Source organism: Octopus bimaculoides, chromosome 1, assembly GCF_046866305.1.
Source record: "Octopus bimaculoides isolate indiv1 chromosome 1, ASM4686630v1, whole genome shotgun sequence".
Classification (NCBI taxonomy): Eukaryota; Metazoa; Mollusca; class Cephalopoda; order Octopoda; family Octopodidae; genus Octopus; species Octopus bimaculoides.
This window is the reverse complement of record NC_142928.1, coordinates 137,931,811-137,949,310: the sequence shown is the minus strand read 5'-3', so window position 1 is coordinate 137,949,310 and position 17,500 is coordinate 137,931,811. Positions and strand designations below refer to the sequence as shown.

General features: G+C 36.8%; 1 protein-coding gene across 1 annotated transcript in view; it reads right to left on the bottom strand.

The window, feature by feature from the left end:
* LOC106880113 (uncharacterized) overlaps positions 1 to 17,500 on the bottom strand; it is a 193,856-nt gene that overhangs the window by 10,408 nt on the left and 165,948 nt on the right. The window contains exons 17-20 of the mRNA XM_089352641.1: positions 9,588 to 9,719; positions 7,412 to 7,511; positions 6,662 to 6,773; positions 2,040 to 2,184 (exon numbers count right to left, since the gene is read on the bottom strand). Of these exons, the coding sequence (XP_089208767.1) occupies positions 2,040 to 2,184; positions 6,662 to 6,773; positions 7,412 to 7,511; positions 9,588 to 9,719 (489 nt within the window). The remainder of the gene's footprint in view (positions 1 to 2,039; positions 2,185 to 6,661; positions 6,774 to 7,411; positions 7,512 to 9,587; positions 9,720 to 17,500) is intronic.

The window sequence follows — 17,500 nt, the reverse complement described above, 5'->3', positions numbered from 1 at the left end:
CCCCCTCTCCAAAAATTTTGGGCCTTGTGCCTAGAGTAGAAAAGAATATTTCTTTAGGAAAGCAGTATGTCATTACTGTCAATTGCCATTCTCCTGTTCTTAGGTTGGTACTTAGAATGAAAGGGGGAATGGTAGGTATAGAATGGGATGGTTATAGCTGAAACTCCTTTGATCATAGACCTGCTCAATCAGGTTTAACCTGGTGGGGTAGGGAAGGGGATTTAAACAACAGGAAATAACATCTTGAATAATAAACAGCTGCTTGGCTGGTCAAGGAGGAAAATTAGAAACTTTTGTGGTGATAGATATTCTCTGCCTGAAAAACCAATTCTCATTTATTGACAAACATGTAACAAAAAACAGAATTGGTTTTGCACTGAATGTAATAAAATACGAAGCAAAATAATCACGGTCTCTCTCTCTCCATGAATGACAATAATCTGTTTGGTATTTTTCTCTCTATCTCTGTTTTGATAGAGAGAGACTATCACATCATAACCCAAGTGAGGAGAGAGTAAGAGAATAATAGTAGTAGTGGTGGTGATGTGAGTGGATAGCAATACTATCATGAAAGAAGTAGATCACTATTGTCCGAGATTACCATCAACATCATTATCATCATTTAACGTCTGTTGTCCATACTGGCATGGGCTGGATGGTTTGACTGGGCTGACACGCTGGAAGGTTGCACCAGGCTCCAGTCTGATTTGGCACAGCTTTCTACAGCTGGATGCCCTTCCTAATGCCAACCACTCCTAGAGTGTAATGGGTGCCTTTATGTGTCACCGCATGGGTGCCAATTTTCATGATACCGCTATCTGCCATGGCTGAGACTTTGCTCGGCTTGATGGGTCTTCTACTCAAGCAGGACATAATGCTAAAGGCCTTGGTCATTGCCTCTGTGAGGCCCAACACTCAAAAGGAACTCTGCAACTTTGCTCTGTGAAGCCCAACACTTGAAAGGAACTCAGCCACTTTGCCTCCTTCAAGCCCAACACTCGATAGGAACTTGGCAACTTTGCCTCTGAGTGAAAAAGAAAGTAGCTAATAGTATGAAATAATAATAAAAAACTATGCTATTGCAGTGTGAGAATGAATGTGTGTGAACTACAGGACAAAATTAGACCAGTTAATGGCCAAGGAAATACAACAGAAGAAATATTGTGGGTTTTTTGTTATTTTATTTAGCGGTTGGTGAACCATTGTGTTGTTGGCTGTGTCCAAATAAGTCAATCACTAGTTCAATACTTGTGAGTGAATGTAACAAAGAAGTAACTAACTTGGTGCAGAAAAATATCACAAGGAAATTTGCTTACTTGAAAGCAAAAATTTTTATGTTTTCTCTCCAGTGTTTATATCCTTCACTGATATACATCAATGAAAGATATCTATACATATATCTACCTCCATGCCAGTGCCACATAAAAAAGCACCCAGTACACTCCTGGAAGTGGTTGGCATTGGGAAGGGCATCCAACTGTAGAAAACTATGCCAAAAGACACTGGAGCCAAGGAAGCTCTCTGGCTGGCCAACTCCTGTCAAACTATCCAACTCATGCCAGCGTGAGAAACAGATGTTAAATGATGATGACCTGCCTACTTGATATATTTGTTTTTGTCGGTTTTCCATACAAGCATGAGTTAGATGAATAAAGCCCTTCCTGTGAATAATCCTCACTTGCCTTTTTCAAGTAAGAAAGAACGCTTTCTTATTTAACATGTCTTTGAAGACACAAGACCAGCTGACTATTTGTTAACAGGAAATGACAACATCACCATTCTTAGTTCAGAAATTTTCAGAGAAGCACATATACAGAAATGCACACACGCATACACACACACACACACACACGTGTACACAAAGGCTTTCAGCAGTTTCTGTTCTCACAAAGTATTTGTCAGCCTGAGAATATAGAAAGTACCCAAAACCATGTGGTTGCAAATTAAACTTCTTAACCACATAACCATGTGTGTGTATGTCCACTCCGCACCCTCATGGATAAAATGGAAAGCGAAACAGATGAGTAAACAAAATTTACCTGAATCATGTAAGTTAGAGCACAGACATCTGAGGTAATAACATAGAGCAATAGTTGACACTCGTCATGCAGAGCATTGTTTAACGAACTGGTTTCCCAACTCCATACTCCATTCTGAGAAAATGTAGAGGAGCAGTTATGTTCCCTGTGAAAAAGAGAAAATAAATATTTAGGCTGTTGCATACTGTTTAGCACTGAGCATAAATGAACCAATACCGATTTATATACAGAGACATTAACATAGCAATTAAAACAAAAAAATGTGCTGACAATGCATTTCTTCAACCAGCATATAACATCTCAATGCTAGTACAGTTATGTCTTCAACACATGAAATATAATGCTCTGTGCACCGAGTTCAAGTCCTGTCAACTTCAACTTTGTTTTTTATTTTTTTGGTGTCAATAAGATAAAAAAAATAAAGTACCAGTTGAGGGTGGTGGGCTGGCAGAACTGTAAGAATGTGGGATCAAAAACCTTGTGGTATTTGTTTCAGCCCTTTGTGTTGTGTTCAAAGCCCACTTGAGTGATACACTTAATCCATCACCTAGTTTAAAACCCCACTATGTGGCTTCTAGACTGCCTTTAGCAGATTCCACTTGGTTACAAGAATTTGGACCAGGTTCTCACTCAAACAACTCATCCCAACCGCCTTAAGAGTTATGAGCATCGCCCTCTCTCCTGACTAAAATAACAAAGTGGTGGTGGGGGGAACCTAAATCACAGACTTCACAGAACACATTTCCCTCCAGTGTCCACAACAGTAACCCCTATGCAGCCTGCTAGAAATAGCAGCCGACACCTCTTTTCAAATAAATCACAGACTACATTGTGGTTTTGCATATAGTAGTAGTTCCTAACTGGGGTCCAAATAAGATTGTTAAAATTTTTCTGCAATAAATTGGTTACACTTCTGCAATACACAAAATATTTTTTTTTATACAATTCAGTGGCCCCCAACTGGCTCCTGTGCTGGTGGCACGTAAAGAGCACCATCCGAGCGTGGTCAATGCCAATGCTACCTGACTGGCTCCTGTACCAGTGGTATGTAAAAAACACCCACTACACTCTAGGAGTGGTTGGCGTTAGGAAGGGCATCCAGCTGTAGAAACCTTGCCAAATCAGATTGGAGCCTGGTGCAGCCTCATGGCTTGCCAGTCTTCAGTTAAACTGTCCAACAGGTGCCACCTGACTGGCACCCATGCTGGTGGCATGTGAAAAGTACCATTCGAGCATGGAAAGCAGATGTTAAACGGTGATACTGATGGTAAGCGCAAGGACAACATCACATACATATTGTTCTAGAAACAAATGTGAAGAGTCTGGTAGTAACAATTTACAAAAGAGACAGAACTGGACCACCAGCATGGTGTATCAACTGCCAAATTCAACAGTAAATATCTTTAAAAGTTATCATGCAAGTGTGAGAAACTGTGATAAATGAAACAGTTTAAATAATCCAATCTATTGTTTATTGCAAGTTTGATTGGTTTGGCTGAGAAATGGTGAGATAATAATGGTGGTGGTGGTGGTATTGGTGATATATTGAAGACATCAGATTGGTGGTGGTGTTGGTGCTGGTTTAATGATGGTGGTGGGGATGGAGTGACAGTGTTGATAATGATGAAATTAAGAACGTGCTTTCAAGAAGTTCTTTTTGTCAAAGATGTAAGAAAAAATACAAATACGCAAATAAAAACAAAATCAATTTAATTAAATCTTGTCGAAATCAATTATTGTCATTGAGAAGAACTTTAAAACAAAAGGGTGTGTGTGTGTGTGTGTATGTATGTGGTGGTTGTTTTTCTGTCTTTAATTTACATGGATATGTGATGCGAAAAAGATGTTAAATATTTAATTAAAAATATGCTGACTAAGCTCCACAGCACTAATTAATTACATTAGTAATTACATGGTATCTCAAGTACAAACTAAATATATAATGGAGATTCACATCCATTTCTTTTAGAGAACCTTGATGTTTTCTTATGGTTTAGCCAAAAGGAGGAGGGGGAGGGGCAGTTCAAAATTTTTACTGGTTTTCTTAGAAGGGTGAGATTGGTATAGAGGATGTTTAATCATCAGTGCATGTGTCCTTGTGTAGATGTTATTTCTACTGCAACTATGACAGCATCTACTTACAGTCAACTGGACTGAGGAGAGGAGAATTATGAGATTTCTCCAAAGTTTATTGCTATTGTTAGACATGGTAATGATACAAAAACAAAAGCAGTCAGAGACAGCAAATATTCATTTATTTCATCATCATACATTGTTTTCTATCAACTATACCCTCACCACAAACCAATAAAGGGCCCCCTCTACAGTTACTTGATTTGCTAAAGATAGCAGCCAAATCTCATTTTCACACATATCACATTGGCATCGCAAAAATATTAAAAAATACTGAATAAACTGACCCTTAAAAAAAAGATATTGGAAAAATTGGCCCTAAGTGCACTGAGACTTGGAAAAGGTCAATTTAGGTTACACATCTCTAACACCAAATCTTAAATAATAATTAGCTACTGACAGAGTATGGAATAAGGGTTCTTAACCTGTTTTCACCTATGGATCACCTTGATTATTTTATTCTGGTGAACTCCCATAGCCATTCATTGTTTAAAAACTATTTTACGTATTTGTTTTGCAAGATTCCTGATGTGAAATCATGTGTTGAAACATTATATTTTGAAGAAAGGTAAAGAAAAAAAAAAAGAAATGACCATCCCAAAATATATTTTAAAAACTAGTTTTATAGAAACTTCTTTCAAAATGCCTATTTTGTTTTCCACACATTAACCTGTGTAGGTTGAACTATGTAAAACATTTGAGAAAGAAATCTAGCTGTTTCTTGCAATACAGACAAATACATACATTTAAAGCAAAATTTTTTCAGGGGCCCTTAAAATACTATTGTGGATCTCTAACCACTTTGTGTGGACCCCAAAAATCTTGTATCTACCCTGGCTGAGAACCACTGGTATAGAATAACCAAACTCAACACTAAACCATCACAATATTTTTGTGAAGCAAAATTTTGTAAATAATTAATTAAACTAATTATTTCCATGAATCTATATAAAGTTTGAAGGTTTTTTTCCTTTTATCCTGTTATTTTATCATAAACTTTTGTATTTTTCTGCTGCTGATGATCTTGTACAGCCAACATTTATGACAGTCATCTGTTTTACTGTAGTAAGATTTCATAAAAATACCACATAATAGGGAATATAGTTAAATATAGTAAATAAATACCTCTAGAAGGCTCAAGATGCACAAGACTAATACATAACCTTGATTTGACAGCTTTACATATCCATTTAGAGGAGTTTAATTAGTCAGATGAAATGGAGGAGAGAAATCTCTGGGCAGAAAGCCTGTCAATTGCAGCTATTACACCCAAAAGCTCTGATGCCAATTATCAACAGTTAGGTGAACAGAAACATGTAAACTAAAGTGTGCTATCCAAATATACAATGAAACATCTGTAGTGAACATTAACTTTTTTTTTTTACAATATCTCTGAGTACACTGCCTTTGTTTCAATTCTGAGAGTAGCAAAAAATTTAGAAAAATAACGGATCTTTCTGAATTGACGGACACCACTTTTTATTTATGTTTTATGTTGTGTTTTTGGTACCGAAACACTTTCAAACTTCGTATACTTGTATATTTTGTGTTATAGGACAGATAAATTTGTATTCAAAGTTATTTCATGTAAAAAATTGTCGTATTTCGGTAATTTCAACTAATCACTGACGCCTATTGAGGTGAAAACAATTACTGCCATGGAATGTAAACAACGTGTTTTGTTAAGAAAACAATTAGTTCCTGTCAATTCAGAAAGATCCTTATGTGGTTCCCGTCAATTCAGAAAGATCCTTATGTGGTTCCCGTCAATTCAGCTGGTACTTGGAACATGAATTAACATGAAATTTTGATGGAAGGTTTTAATTTAGACCACTTTAAAACAGGATGTTTGTATCATAGAACCAGTCGTAGTTTCAAGCAAGTTGGTAACAAAAGGGTTACTTTAATAGCATATAATTATTGTGTTAACTAAATCATAATGCTTCTGTCTGAATAAGCAAGTTGATATGAAATAATAGGTTAAAGAGAAGATGCTAATTAACAACAATACTTAAAAATGACATATTTCATCATTTAATACCCACTTTTCCAAGCTTGTTTCATTCAGACAGACAGCAGGATGCCCTTCCTGTTGCCAACTCTTGCCTGTTTCCATATAAAGTAACATTTCTCTATGACCAAACTTTTTTTTATAGAAGATTAGGAACAAAGGACACTGCCTGAATGATGGTGATATTCATTTACAAGTCTAGGAGACAGTAGGATACACAAACACAGAAGGGCTTCTTTTATTTCCATCAACCAAATCCACAAGGCTTTGGTCAGTCCAAGGCTATAGTACAAGACACTTGCTCAAGGTGTCACACAATGGGACTGAGCCCAAGTCCACGTTGTTGGGAAGCAAACTTCTTATGCACACAACCACACCTGCGCCTCTTAATATTTCATATTTTGAAAACAATTATGCCTGAAAATATGTTAATATTTGAAACGTTTCAATTAACACATGTTCACAAGAACACACTTACCTGAGAATTGGTAAAACAATGTCTTCTCTCCAGTTTTGACTTTTGTAACTACCACCGAGGTAAAAATCGTACTTTTTCTCTACCTGTTTTGACTTTAAAGCTGAATTTCTTCCTAGAATGGCGAGAAAGAAAAAGAGCAATGAACACAAATTCAGATGAGTGGCAACACATTGAGAAAGTAAGTTTGGTTGAGTAAGACATCATGGAGCAGAAAGATAGCAGAGGAGTCAAAGAAATATCAGCAATACAATATAGAGGAAATTTTCACATTTAATTAGCGCTGTGTGTGTGTGTGTGTTTTACAATTCCCATTTGTTAGTTAACCCTTTTGTTACCGTAATTTTAAATATAACACAGCATTTGGTAAAACAACTTAGTTATTACGCTGATGTTAAGAACATAAATTGCAACTAAGGTTTTGTGGAAGATTTTAATTCAAAACTTATGAAAACAAGTCATTTGTACTACAGAGCCAGCGGCAGTTTCAGATGGGTTGGTTACAAAAGGGTTAAATGCTTTTTTCAAATGTTGAGAGAGAGAGAGAGAGAGAGAGAGAGAGAGAGAGAGAGAGAGAGAGAGAGAGAGAAAGAGAGCGAGAGAGAGAGAGAGAGAGAGAGAGAGAAAGAGAAAGAGAGCGAGAGAGAGAGAGAGAGAGAGAGAGAGAGAGAGAATATGTGTCTAGAAGTTGACAGATGTAGCCAGCAAATAATAAAAGCCACAACATCAATTGAACATGTTAGAACAGCTTACCAAACATCCATCCTAACCAGTTAGGCACAGTTTTGGTAATAGAGAGCAAAATAAACAATGTGTTGGTCAACAGCTGTCGAAGTGAAGGGTAACATAGTGCCTGCAAGGACAAACATTTCATGAAAATTAATAGCTTTTTTACTTCTTCATTTCACCACCATATTTAATAAAGTACAAGATATACACCCAGCTGGCAAAATTACTGGCCTTGAACTCTGCAATGGATTCAGGGGAATTTTATGATCTCAAGGATCAAAGAAAAATTATATCTTCTTCACTATAACATTCAACAATCTATAGACAAGAGAGCTTCTGCATGGTCACTTGACATAGTAGAAAGCACAATCAGATTTCCCTCACATCACACCCTATCATCTTAAAAAAATAAAGACCCACAAAAGGTCCTGTACACTGACACATAAGCACCCATCAAAATATTAAACTTTTTTTTTTTGGCATATAAGGAAGCTTCCTGCGTGATCACTCAAACAGCTAAAAGTAACAGTCAAATTTCCCTCAAATACAAGTTTTGTCTTAGATAAAGACAGGATGTATTAGTTAATGTAGACTTTGATATACTTCTAGCCAGAAGGAATGGTTAGAATGGTTATAAGTGAAATACCTTGGACCATAGTTGTGTTTAATCAAAGTTTACATGGGACTAAACAACGAGCTAGAAGTTGCCAAATTGTGTGAATTTGAGTGAGAATGATGATGTTAAAGTTGATTTGCTGTCAATGGTTGATCTAGTTCAAAAGAGTAAGGACAAAAAAAAAATTTTAACTAAAAGATAAAAGGGAAGCAAATGACCTGACCTTAAAAAATTGTGGAAGAATTGTTTAGCTAAATGTTTTGCTTGGAATCAAGATTTTTGAGGCAAATATCAGTAACCATAAGATGCAAAGGTTCCTTACCTAACTAAAGTACTGTACTTTGAAATATGAAGCACCATTTTTAAACTGATAAAAAGGCCAAATAGAAAGTCATCAGCAACTACAAATATTTGGACATTGCATACCTCAGGCATGGCTATGTGGTTAAGAATCTTGCTTTGCAACCATGTGACTTTAGGTTCAGTCCCACTGTGTTTCACTTTGGACAAATACCTGCTATAGCCCTGGGTTGCTCAATGCCTTGTGAGTGAGACAGAAACTGTGTGGAGGACTGCCATATATATGTGTGTATACATACATACTGGTTGACAACCAGTGTTGGTTTGTTTACATCCCCATAACTTAGCAACTCAGCAAAAGATACCAACAGAATAAGTGTTATCAAAAAAAAAAAAAAAAAAAATACTGGGGTGATCTGTTTGATTAAAAACTTTTTGAGGCAGTGCCCCAACATGGCCACAGTCCACAAATAGAAACAAGCAAAAAGTACTATTTTATCAATCCCAAATATTTACATCATCTGTTGTATTTCAACTTAAAACTAAATGCTTCAAGCCACAGTCTACTGTTTTACAATAAATATAGAAATTCTAATTGATATAATTAACAATTTTTAATCCAAATAAAATGAGCAACAGCAAATACATTGAAAAAATTTTGTGCTACAAGAAAACAAAAACCAAATCAATGTGAAGAAATTAAAATATTCAATGCAAAAGTTTTGGCGCCAGTGGAACATGAAATATCAACAAAAAACTGAAGAAATTAGTCCTGCAGTGGAAAAGGAAATTTAAATATCTCCTGGAAGTACTGAATCAATTTCCAGCGTTTTACACAGGAGAACACAAACAAAATGATAATAGTGGTACCTTTAACCATAACAAGAACAAGATACGCACAAAGAAAAGAAAAAAAATTAGACCTATAAATACAGTGTAATACAAACTAATACAACAGAAAATTTAGAAAAAAAATTGAAGAGGCAGTACAGTAGTAACAGCAACAATAATTTTTCTTTCAAGTGAAAATAGGTTGAAAATGATGGAAGTTAAATAGAGCAATATTTAAAATTTTGTTAATTAATCTGCTTATTGAAGTTATATTTTAAAAACATTGATACTTTTCCCCCTCCCACTCTTTCTTTTAAAACATGGATTATCTTCAGAATAAATTAAATACAGCTAGAGAAAATTAATTTCAATCAACAGACAATTCTGAAAAGACATCAAAAAGAGAAAAAAAAAACCTTTTTCTTTTTCTTAATTAGGAAAGAATTTACATACCAATTGACTTTTTGCTTCCATAACAAGACAACAAAATGTAGAAAACGACATTGCTTCAGATCCATTGACAAGAGGTTGCATCCAACCGGTGTCTAAAAGTTGTCCTGTTGTGTAGTGGAAAGCATCGCACGCCTGAAATAATCATAACAGTATATAAGCCAAAGGAAGGAGAGAGTGTGTTCAATAGCTTATTCCACAATAAAAAAACATCACAAGCCAACACCACAAGATGGATATATGCTGCTGCTGCCACAGAAAGTTGCTAAATATGAAATTCAAATTTTGGCACAAGGCCAGCAATTTCAAGGCCTCGTGCTCAACTGGTACTTATTTTATTAATCCCAGTGGGATGAAAGGCAAAGCTGACCCCAGCAACATCTGAACTCAGATATCAGTATTTTCTGTAATCTTGTTGCTAATGCATTGAAATTAATGGATTTTTCTTAAAAAGTTTATAACCAAACATTTTAAAAAACTTTCGATACACTTAAAACAATCAAGCCAATAAAGAAGCCTTTAAATGGTCACTTGGAGTGCTAGAAATTGCAGCTATGTCTCAAACTGAGTGATATCTTAAAAGGAAGGACAACAAATTCATTATGTAATGCCTACATTCCATGTTGGCAAAGGTTGGATGATTTGACAGGATCTAATGTGTCCAAGGATTGCTCCAAATGCTCTGGCATGGTTTGTACAATTATATGCTCTTCATGACTGGCACTCCATTTATGACAAAGGTGGAGGAGGAGATTGAGAGGGTTGGTTTGAAAAAGGAGGACGTGTGTGTGTGTGTGTATGTGTGTCTGCACCCTCACCACCACTGCCTGACAACTGGTGGTGGTGTGTATGTTCCCATAACCTAGTCCAATAAAAGAGACTGATAGAATAAGTACCATGTTTTGAAAAAATAAGTTCTGGGATTGATTCGTTCAAAACTAAAATGCTGCCAAGCATTTTGCCCGGCATGCTAAGGTTTCTGCCAGCTCACCACCTTGTTGCCAATAAATATCTCAATCAGAAAACAGATAAGAGTCAACATGGTTGCTTGAACTGCCACAAATAGCAACCAAATATTTCTTATATCACAATCTAATGCCATTAAAAAGCCAAGGATACAGAGTGGCAGTAGAGAGAGAGAGAGAGAGAGAGAGAGAGAGAGAGAGAAAGAGAGAGAAAGAGAGAGAGAGAGAGAGAATTACTATGGCTAAAATGTCTGATTATAAGTTAGCTTTGATCAAGCCTGACTGAAATAAGCAACATCAGAAAATATTCTTTTCTCCTCTAGGTAGAAGGCCTGAAATTTTGGGGGAGGGAGCCAGTTGATTAGATCGACCCTAGTACACAACTGGTACTTCATTTATAGATCCCGAAAGTATGAAAGGAAAAGACAACCTCGGCAGAATTTGAACTTAGACCGTAAAGACAGATAAAATATTGATAAGCATTTTGCCCGGCATGCAAACATTTCTACCGGCTCACCATCTTGTTGCCACTAAATATTTCAATCAGAAAACATACGAGTCAACGTGGTTGCTTGAACTTATATGCTTGAACTTATATCACAATCTAATGCCATTAAAAAGCCAAGGACACAAAGTGGCAGCAGAGAGAGAGAGAGAGAGGAGAAAAAAAAAAAAAAAGAATTACTATGGCTGAAATGCTTTTGATCATAAGTCAGCTTTGATCAGGCCTGGCTTTGAAATAAGCAACATCAGAAAATATTATGAAAAAAAAAAAGAAAAAAAAAATTACAAACAGGAAAAATAAATGACTTCATATAAGAGGCACAATGACATTAAAAACTGCTATGAATACAGATCTAAATCCTACTTAAATCAGTTTACCTGTCTAACAACAGAGTCTACTTTTATTATACAGGTAAGAAGTTACTGAGAGAAAGTATGCAAGGGATTAAATTTACTCAAGACATTCATGTAAAACTGAAATTTAAAAAAAAAGTAAAAATTAAAAAAAGCTTTATACAATCTTAACGTAGGATCAGAACAGGTGAAGTGAGCATTTAAGAAATGGGTTCTTTCTGTAATAAGATTAAAGTCAAACATTTTCAATAATACTCCATACATATATATATATATATATATATGCAAGCTGTATCAGGACAGTTATTGCCCCCGAGGACAATTACCTCCCATAGGGCAATCCCCACTGATGACAACTATCCCCTGGGATAATTACCCCTTCTCCAATATATTAAGAAGTTTTAAATCATCTATTGTCCTCAGGGCGAATTGTTCTTGGGGAGGTTATTGTCCAAGAGGGGTAAATGCCCTAAACTCATGCAAGCAACAGTTGTAAGGAATGAGGTGGGGTGGAGGTCATCATCATCGTTTAACGTCCGCTTTCCATGCTAACATGGGTTGGACGATTTGACTGAGGACTGGTGAACCAGATGGCTACACCAGGCTCCAATCTGATTTGGCAGAGTTTCTACAGCTGGATGCCCTTCCTAACGCCAACCACTCAGAGAGTGTAGTGGGTGCTTTTATGTGTCACCGGCACGAAGGCCAGTCAGGCGGTACTGGCAACGGCCACGCTCAAAATGGTGTATTTTATGTGCCACCTGCACAAGAGCCAGTCCAGGGGCACTGGCAACGATCTCGCTCAAAGAGGGTGTAAAAAAAGATACAGGCATGGCTGTGTGGTAAGAAGTTTGCTTCCTAACCATGTGGTTCTGGGTTTAGTCCCACTGCATGACACAGTGGGCAAGAGTCTTCTACTATAGCTTTGGGCCAACCAAAACCTTGTCAGTGATTGTGGTAAACAGAAACTGAAAGAAGCCTGGTGTGTGTGTGTGTCTGCACCCTCACCACCACTGCTTGACAACTGGTGTTGGGGCTTGTATGTTACCATAACCTAGTCCAATAAAAGAGACCAATAGAATAAGTACCATGTTTTGAAAAAATAAGTTCTGGGATTGATTCATTCAAAACTAAAATTTCTTCAAGGCGGTGCCCCAGCTTGGCAGCCATCTAATGACTGAAACAAGTGAAAGATAAAAGGAAATTTGTCCTGTTTGTTGAAATTAGTTTCCATTTTTTTTTTCTTTTATTCTACACTGCCATTGCCAAATACTTTATTTCACTGAATCTAGTTTGTGTTGAGAGCTGATGTGTTTGACTGTCATTATCTATCTTTTACTTGTTCCACTCATTGAACTGTGGCCTAGCTGGGGCACTTCTTTGTAGGGTTTAGTCAAATCAACCCCAGGATTTTTTCTTTTTAAAGTCAGTATTTATTCTATCAGTCTCTTCTACGGAACTGCTAAGTTATGGAGATGTAAACAAACCAAACAAGCTACCAAGCTGTGGAGGCATAAAACAACACAAATACAAGACTTCCTCACAGACTAACTACCAGATTCATGCACAAAGCATTGGTCGGTACAGGGCTATAATAGAAGACACTTGCCCAAGGTGCCGCACAGTGGGACTGAACCCAAAACCATGTGGTCACAAAGCAAGCTTCTTAACCACATATCCATGTCTACACATATATCATTCCACTAAAAACTGTTATATCAGTTTATATTACACACCAACTAGATTCTTATAAGAATACTATAATAGGTTCAGCTTGATAATTGATTTCTCTAAATCGCTTCAGTGATCTGATTGTTAATGACGAGGAAGTGTTTAATATAGATACAGGAATGTTAAAAAAGCAACAAAATTTAATTGCTTTCTTGATTAAACAGTATTCATAACTGTAGAAGGTATTAGAGAATGGTGGTAATAATAGTTGTGAATATGTAGAGCAACACTTTGATATTTAATATTACATCTATCAAAAATAATATATTAGATAAGTGCAAAGACATTTTTGATATTGCAATGTAAGCACAGGGATGGCTGTGTGGTTAAGAAACTAGCTTTGCAACCACGTGGATTTGGAGTTCGGTCCCACAGCATGGTACCTTGAATAAGCATTGGCTTGGGAAGAGAAGGTGAAAGTGCTCCACCTCCATAAAATGTTTTGGTGGTGGTGGTGGTGGGGGGGGGCAATGAAAATGCTTTAAACATCCCCCTGCAAAACTTCATTGCTAAACTGAGTGAGCACAGAAACATTTTGGGGCCAATTTGAAACATTACTTTTCCACCACTGGATTTATCTGATTTCATTCATGTACAAATATAATAATTATTATAACATCCATGTTTGTTTTGCTATTAAGAGTGACAGAAAAAAAAAAAATTGTAAAGTGTTTTGAACCTTGATTTGCAGCTCCTAAGTAAATTCTGTTCCTGCACATATGTGGGCAAGTGTCTTCAACTATAGCCCTGGACAGTCAGTGCCTTGCAAGTGAATTTGGCAGATGGAAATTGCATAGAAACTTGTCTCATATGTGTCTCACCACCACCTCACAATTGATGTTAGTCTTTTAGGTCCAACATAACTTAGCAGTTTGGCAAGAGATCGATGGAATAAGTACTAGACTTAAGTACTGGGAGTCGATTTGTTTGACTAAACCCTTCAAGATGGTAACCCAGCATGGCCACAGTCCAATGACTGAAATAAGTAAAACGGTAACTAATTAAGAAAAAGCCTTATAAAATGAAATTCATAGCTCAAGCAACCTAGATTTTCTGAGGCAAAAATTTTCAAGAGGAATATTTGCTAGATGCTTCTAAAACCAAGTTTGGAAGTAGTAAAATCTTTTATTTTCCTATATATATATATATATATATATATATATATATATATATATATATATATATATACATATATATATACATATATATATACATATATATATACATATATATATATATATATATATATATACATATATATATATACATATATATATACATATATATATACATATATATATATATACACTCTTTTACTTGTTTCAGTCATTTGACTGTAGCCATGCTGGAGCACCACCTTTAGTTGAGCATATCAACCCCAGGACTTATTCTTTGTAAGCCTAGTACTTATTCTATCGGTCTCTTTTGCCGAACCGCTAAGTTACAGGAACGTAAATACACCACCATCGGTTGTCAAGCGCTGTTGGGGGGACAAATACAGACACACAAACATATATACACACATACATACATATATACGACAGGCTTCTTTCAGTTTCCGTCTACCAAATCCACTCACAAGGCTTTGGTCGGCCCGAGGCTATAGTAGAAGACACTTGCCCAAGATGCCACGCAGTGAGAATGAACCCGGAACCATGTGGTTGGTAAGCAAGCTACTTTATTTCATTTCAATTTGCCATAAAGGCAGTACACAGATAGTAGCTACAGGCTAGACAAAAACATTAATGAGATGAAATGGATGATAAATATGATGGTATAATGAGAGAAGGCAAAAGCTGCCCGCCGAACTTTGCTTCTCTAACACTGTTCTTTATAAAATTAAATTTTCACATTGAGGCTATGAACCTCATACATAAAAAGTCATAAATTAAGGCATTTGCCTCTTACGATTTTTCATTACACAATATGAGGCACTCGTCCGGTTAGGTTTTTTCGCCAGATATAGCCTTGGCTTCTCTCAAGCAAAACGATGGGTCTGGGTCGGGCCACTTTTCAATACTGAATTCGCCAAGGGGGAAGGAATTCACCAACGCACTTATGTGCCTACTCGACATGACCTCCGCAGACACCTGCGGAGGCCAGTCCGGATCCTTAGTACAGGTGAGGACTCCCTCTCTCCAACGCTTCCTTTTATTCACAAATTTCTGCAGGGCCCCTCCATTTCGGAATAGGATTAGCTGATCCTTTTCCTCACAGGGTGAGCCCACAGGGTGAGCCCACTGTCGGCGGCACAACTCCCGCCGACCTGCTTTCTTCCGTTGGTGGCACAATTCCCACCAACGGAGTGTCGGGACACTCTGGCGGTGCACTATCGAGCACCAGCCGTGTCTCGTTCTTTTTTTTCTTTTTCTTTGGGGGCCACTGGAGTAGGGCGTACTTCCGCCTTAGCCAGAAGGTCCTCCTCCTCACCCACAACTTTCGGTGAGCACCTTCTTTCTTTTCTTCCCTTTCTTCGAGGAGGTGGAAACCTCCTCGACTTTCTCCGTCTCTCCCTCCACTGGGAGAGCGGGAGGAACAACATTTATTAACTGTTCCAGGACCTTACTCTGGTCCTGGGGGCAGTCCTTCTTAATATGACCAGGCTCCAGACACAGGTGACATTTCGGGGGACGTCCCTCGACAATGACTGGATATCTCTGCCTGTCCATCCATAGAAAATCTGGGAGAACCAGATCTCTGGCTGTTTGGGTCCACAGAGTCAAAACTGCTTTTGACCCAACTCAATCAGCTGTAGGTAAAATTTTCACTACCACACAGCCACTCCTGCGCCTATATATAAATCTTTTTAAGAAAATCAGATTACAGCAACAAGATGTTTGCATGCAAAAATATCCATCACCATAACTTTAGCAGTGAGTTGGAACATAAGAAATCTTATTATGTAAGCTGAATATATAAATTTTAAGTAGACTGGAATATAGAAAGAAAAGTTTAAGAGAAATATATAATCCTCAAAATTTATTTAGCTTCAGAAATTTAATCAAAATTTGAACATTTTAAAATTCAGTTCCATCATAATATTTCAATAATAATGTTAATGTCAATATTTAACTGGAAAGCAACTATTTCAAGTGAAGAGGAACGTATCTGCAATCAAATATAAGATGATTAAGTTACCACACTAATTCAATTTACTAACACTTCATTTTTTTCATTTTATTTGTTATTTCTAAATTTCAAATTGATTATTTTGAAAACCTTTCCTTTTAACTAGAAATAAAATAAATAAATAAAAGATACATAATTATGTGTTTTTCAATGAATCATAGAAATATGAAGTTTAAACAAGAATTAGAAAAGTTAATCAGATTTTTACAATTTAATAATTTCAAGCACAGGTATGCCTGTGTGGTTAAGATGCTTACTTCCCAACCATGTGGTCTTGGGTTCAGTCCCACAGCACAGCACCTTGGGTAAGTTTACTATAGCTCCTGGTTGACCAAAACCTTGAGTGGATTTGATAAATGGTAACTAAAAGAAGCTCGTATATGTCAGCCCACACTGTAAAATGGTTGGCATTTGGAAGGGCATCCAGCTGTAAAAACCATGGCAAAACTGACCTCGCCTGTGCTGGTGCCATGTAAAAAGTGCTCAGTCCACTCTGTGGGGGGTGGTGTCAGGAGGGGATCCAGCTGTAAAAAACCATGCCAAAAGACACTGAAGTCTGGTGTAGTCTTCTGTTTAACCTAGCTCCTGTCAAACTGTCTAACTCATCCCAGCAGGGAAGGCAGAGATTAAATGATGTGTGTGTGTGCGCGTGTGTGTGTCCTCTAGGTATCATATAATGGTAAAAAAAATGAGCATCACTGTCATACAGGCAACATTGTTCATTTCACACTTTGTGAAAAACATGTTTGGCCATGAGGAAATATTACCTGGCTTGGAAACAGGTGAGGATTGGTGACAGGAAGGGCATCCAGCTGTAAAAAAAATTCCCTCAGCACATTTTGTCAGCCCCATTCAAGCATGAAGAAGTAAATGTTAAATGATAAAGTACAAGGCTGCAAATCCAAGTTGTAGCATTATTGACCACATAGTTAAGAGGTCAAATCTTAGGTCATGTGTCAGACAAGTTATTCTATTGACTAAATTCAACTCCAAGTTTAAAGATAAGTGGTTAATGTAAGAACATGCCAAAGTGAAACAATGGCTATTGGAAATTAAAAAAAAAAAAAAAAATTATCGATATCAGTATTTTCTGTAATCTTGTTGCTAATGCATTGAAATTAATGGATTTTTCTTATCAATAAATTAAAAAGTTTATAACCAAACATTTAAAAAAAACTTTCGATACACTTAAAACAATCAAGCCAGTAAAGAAGCCTCTAAAGGGTCACTTGG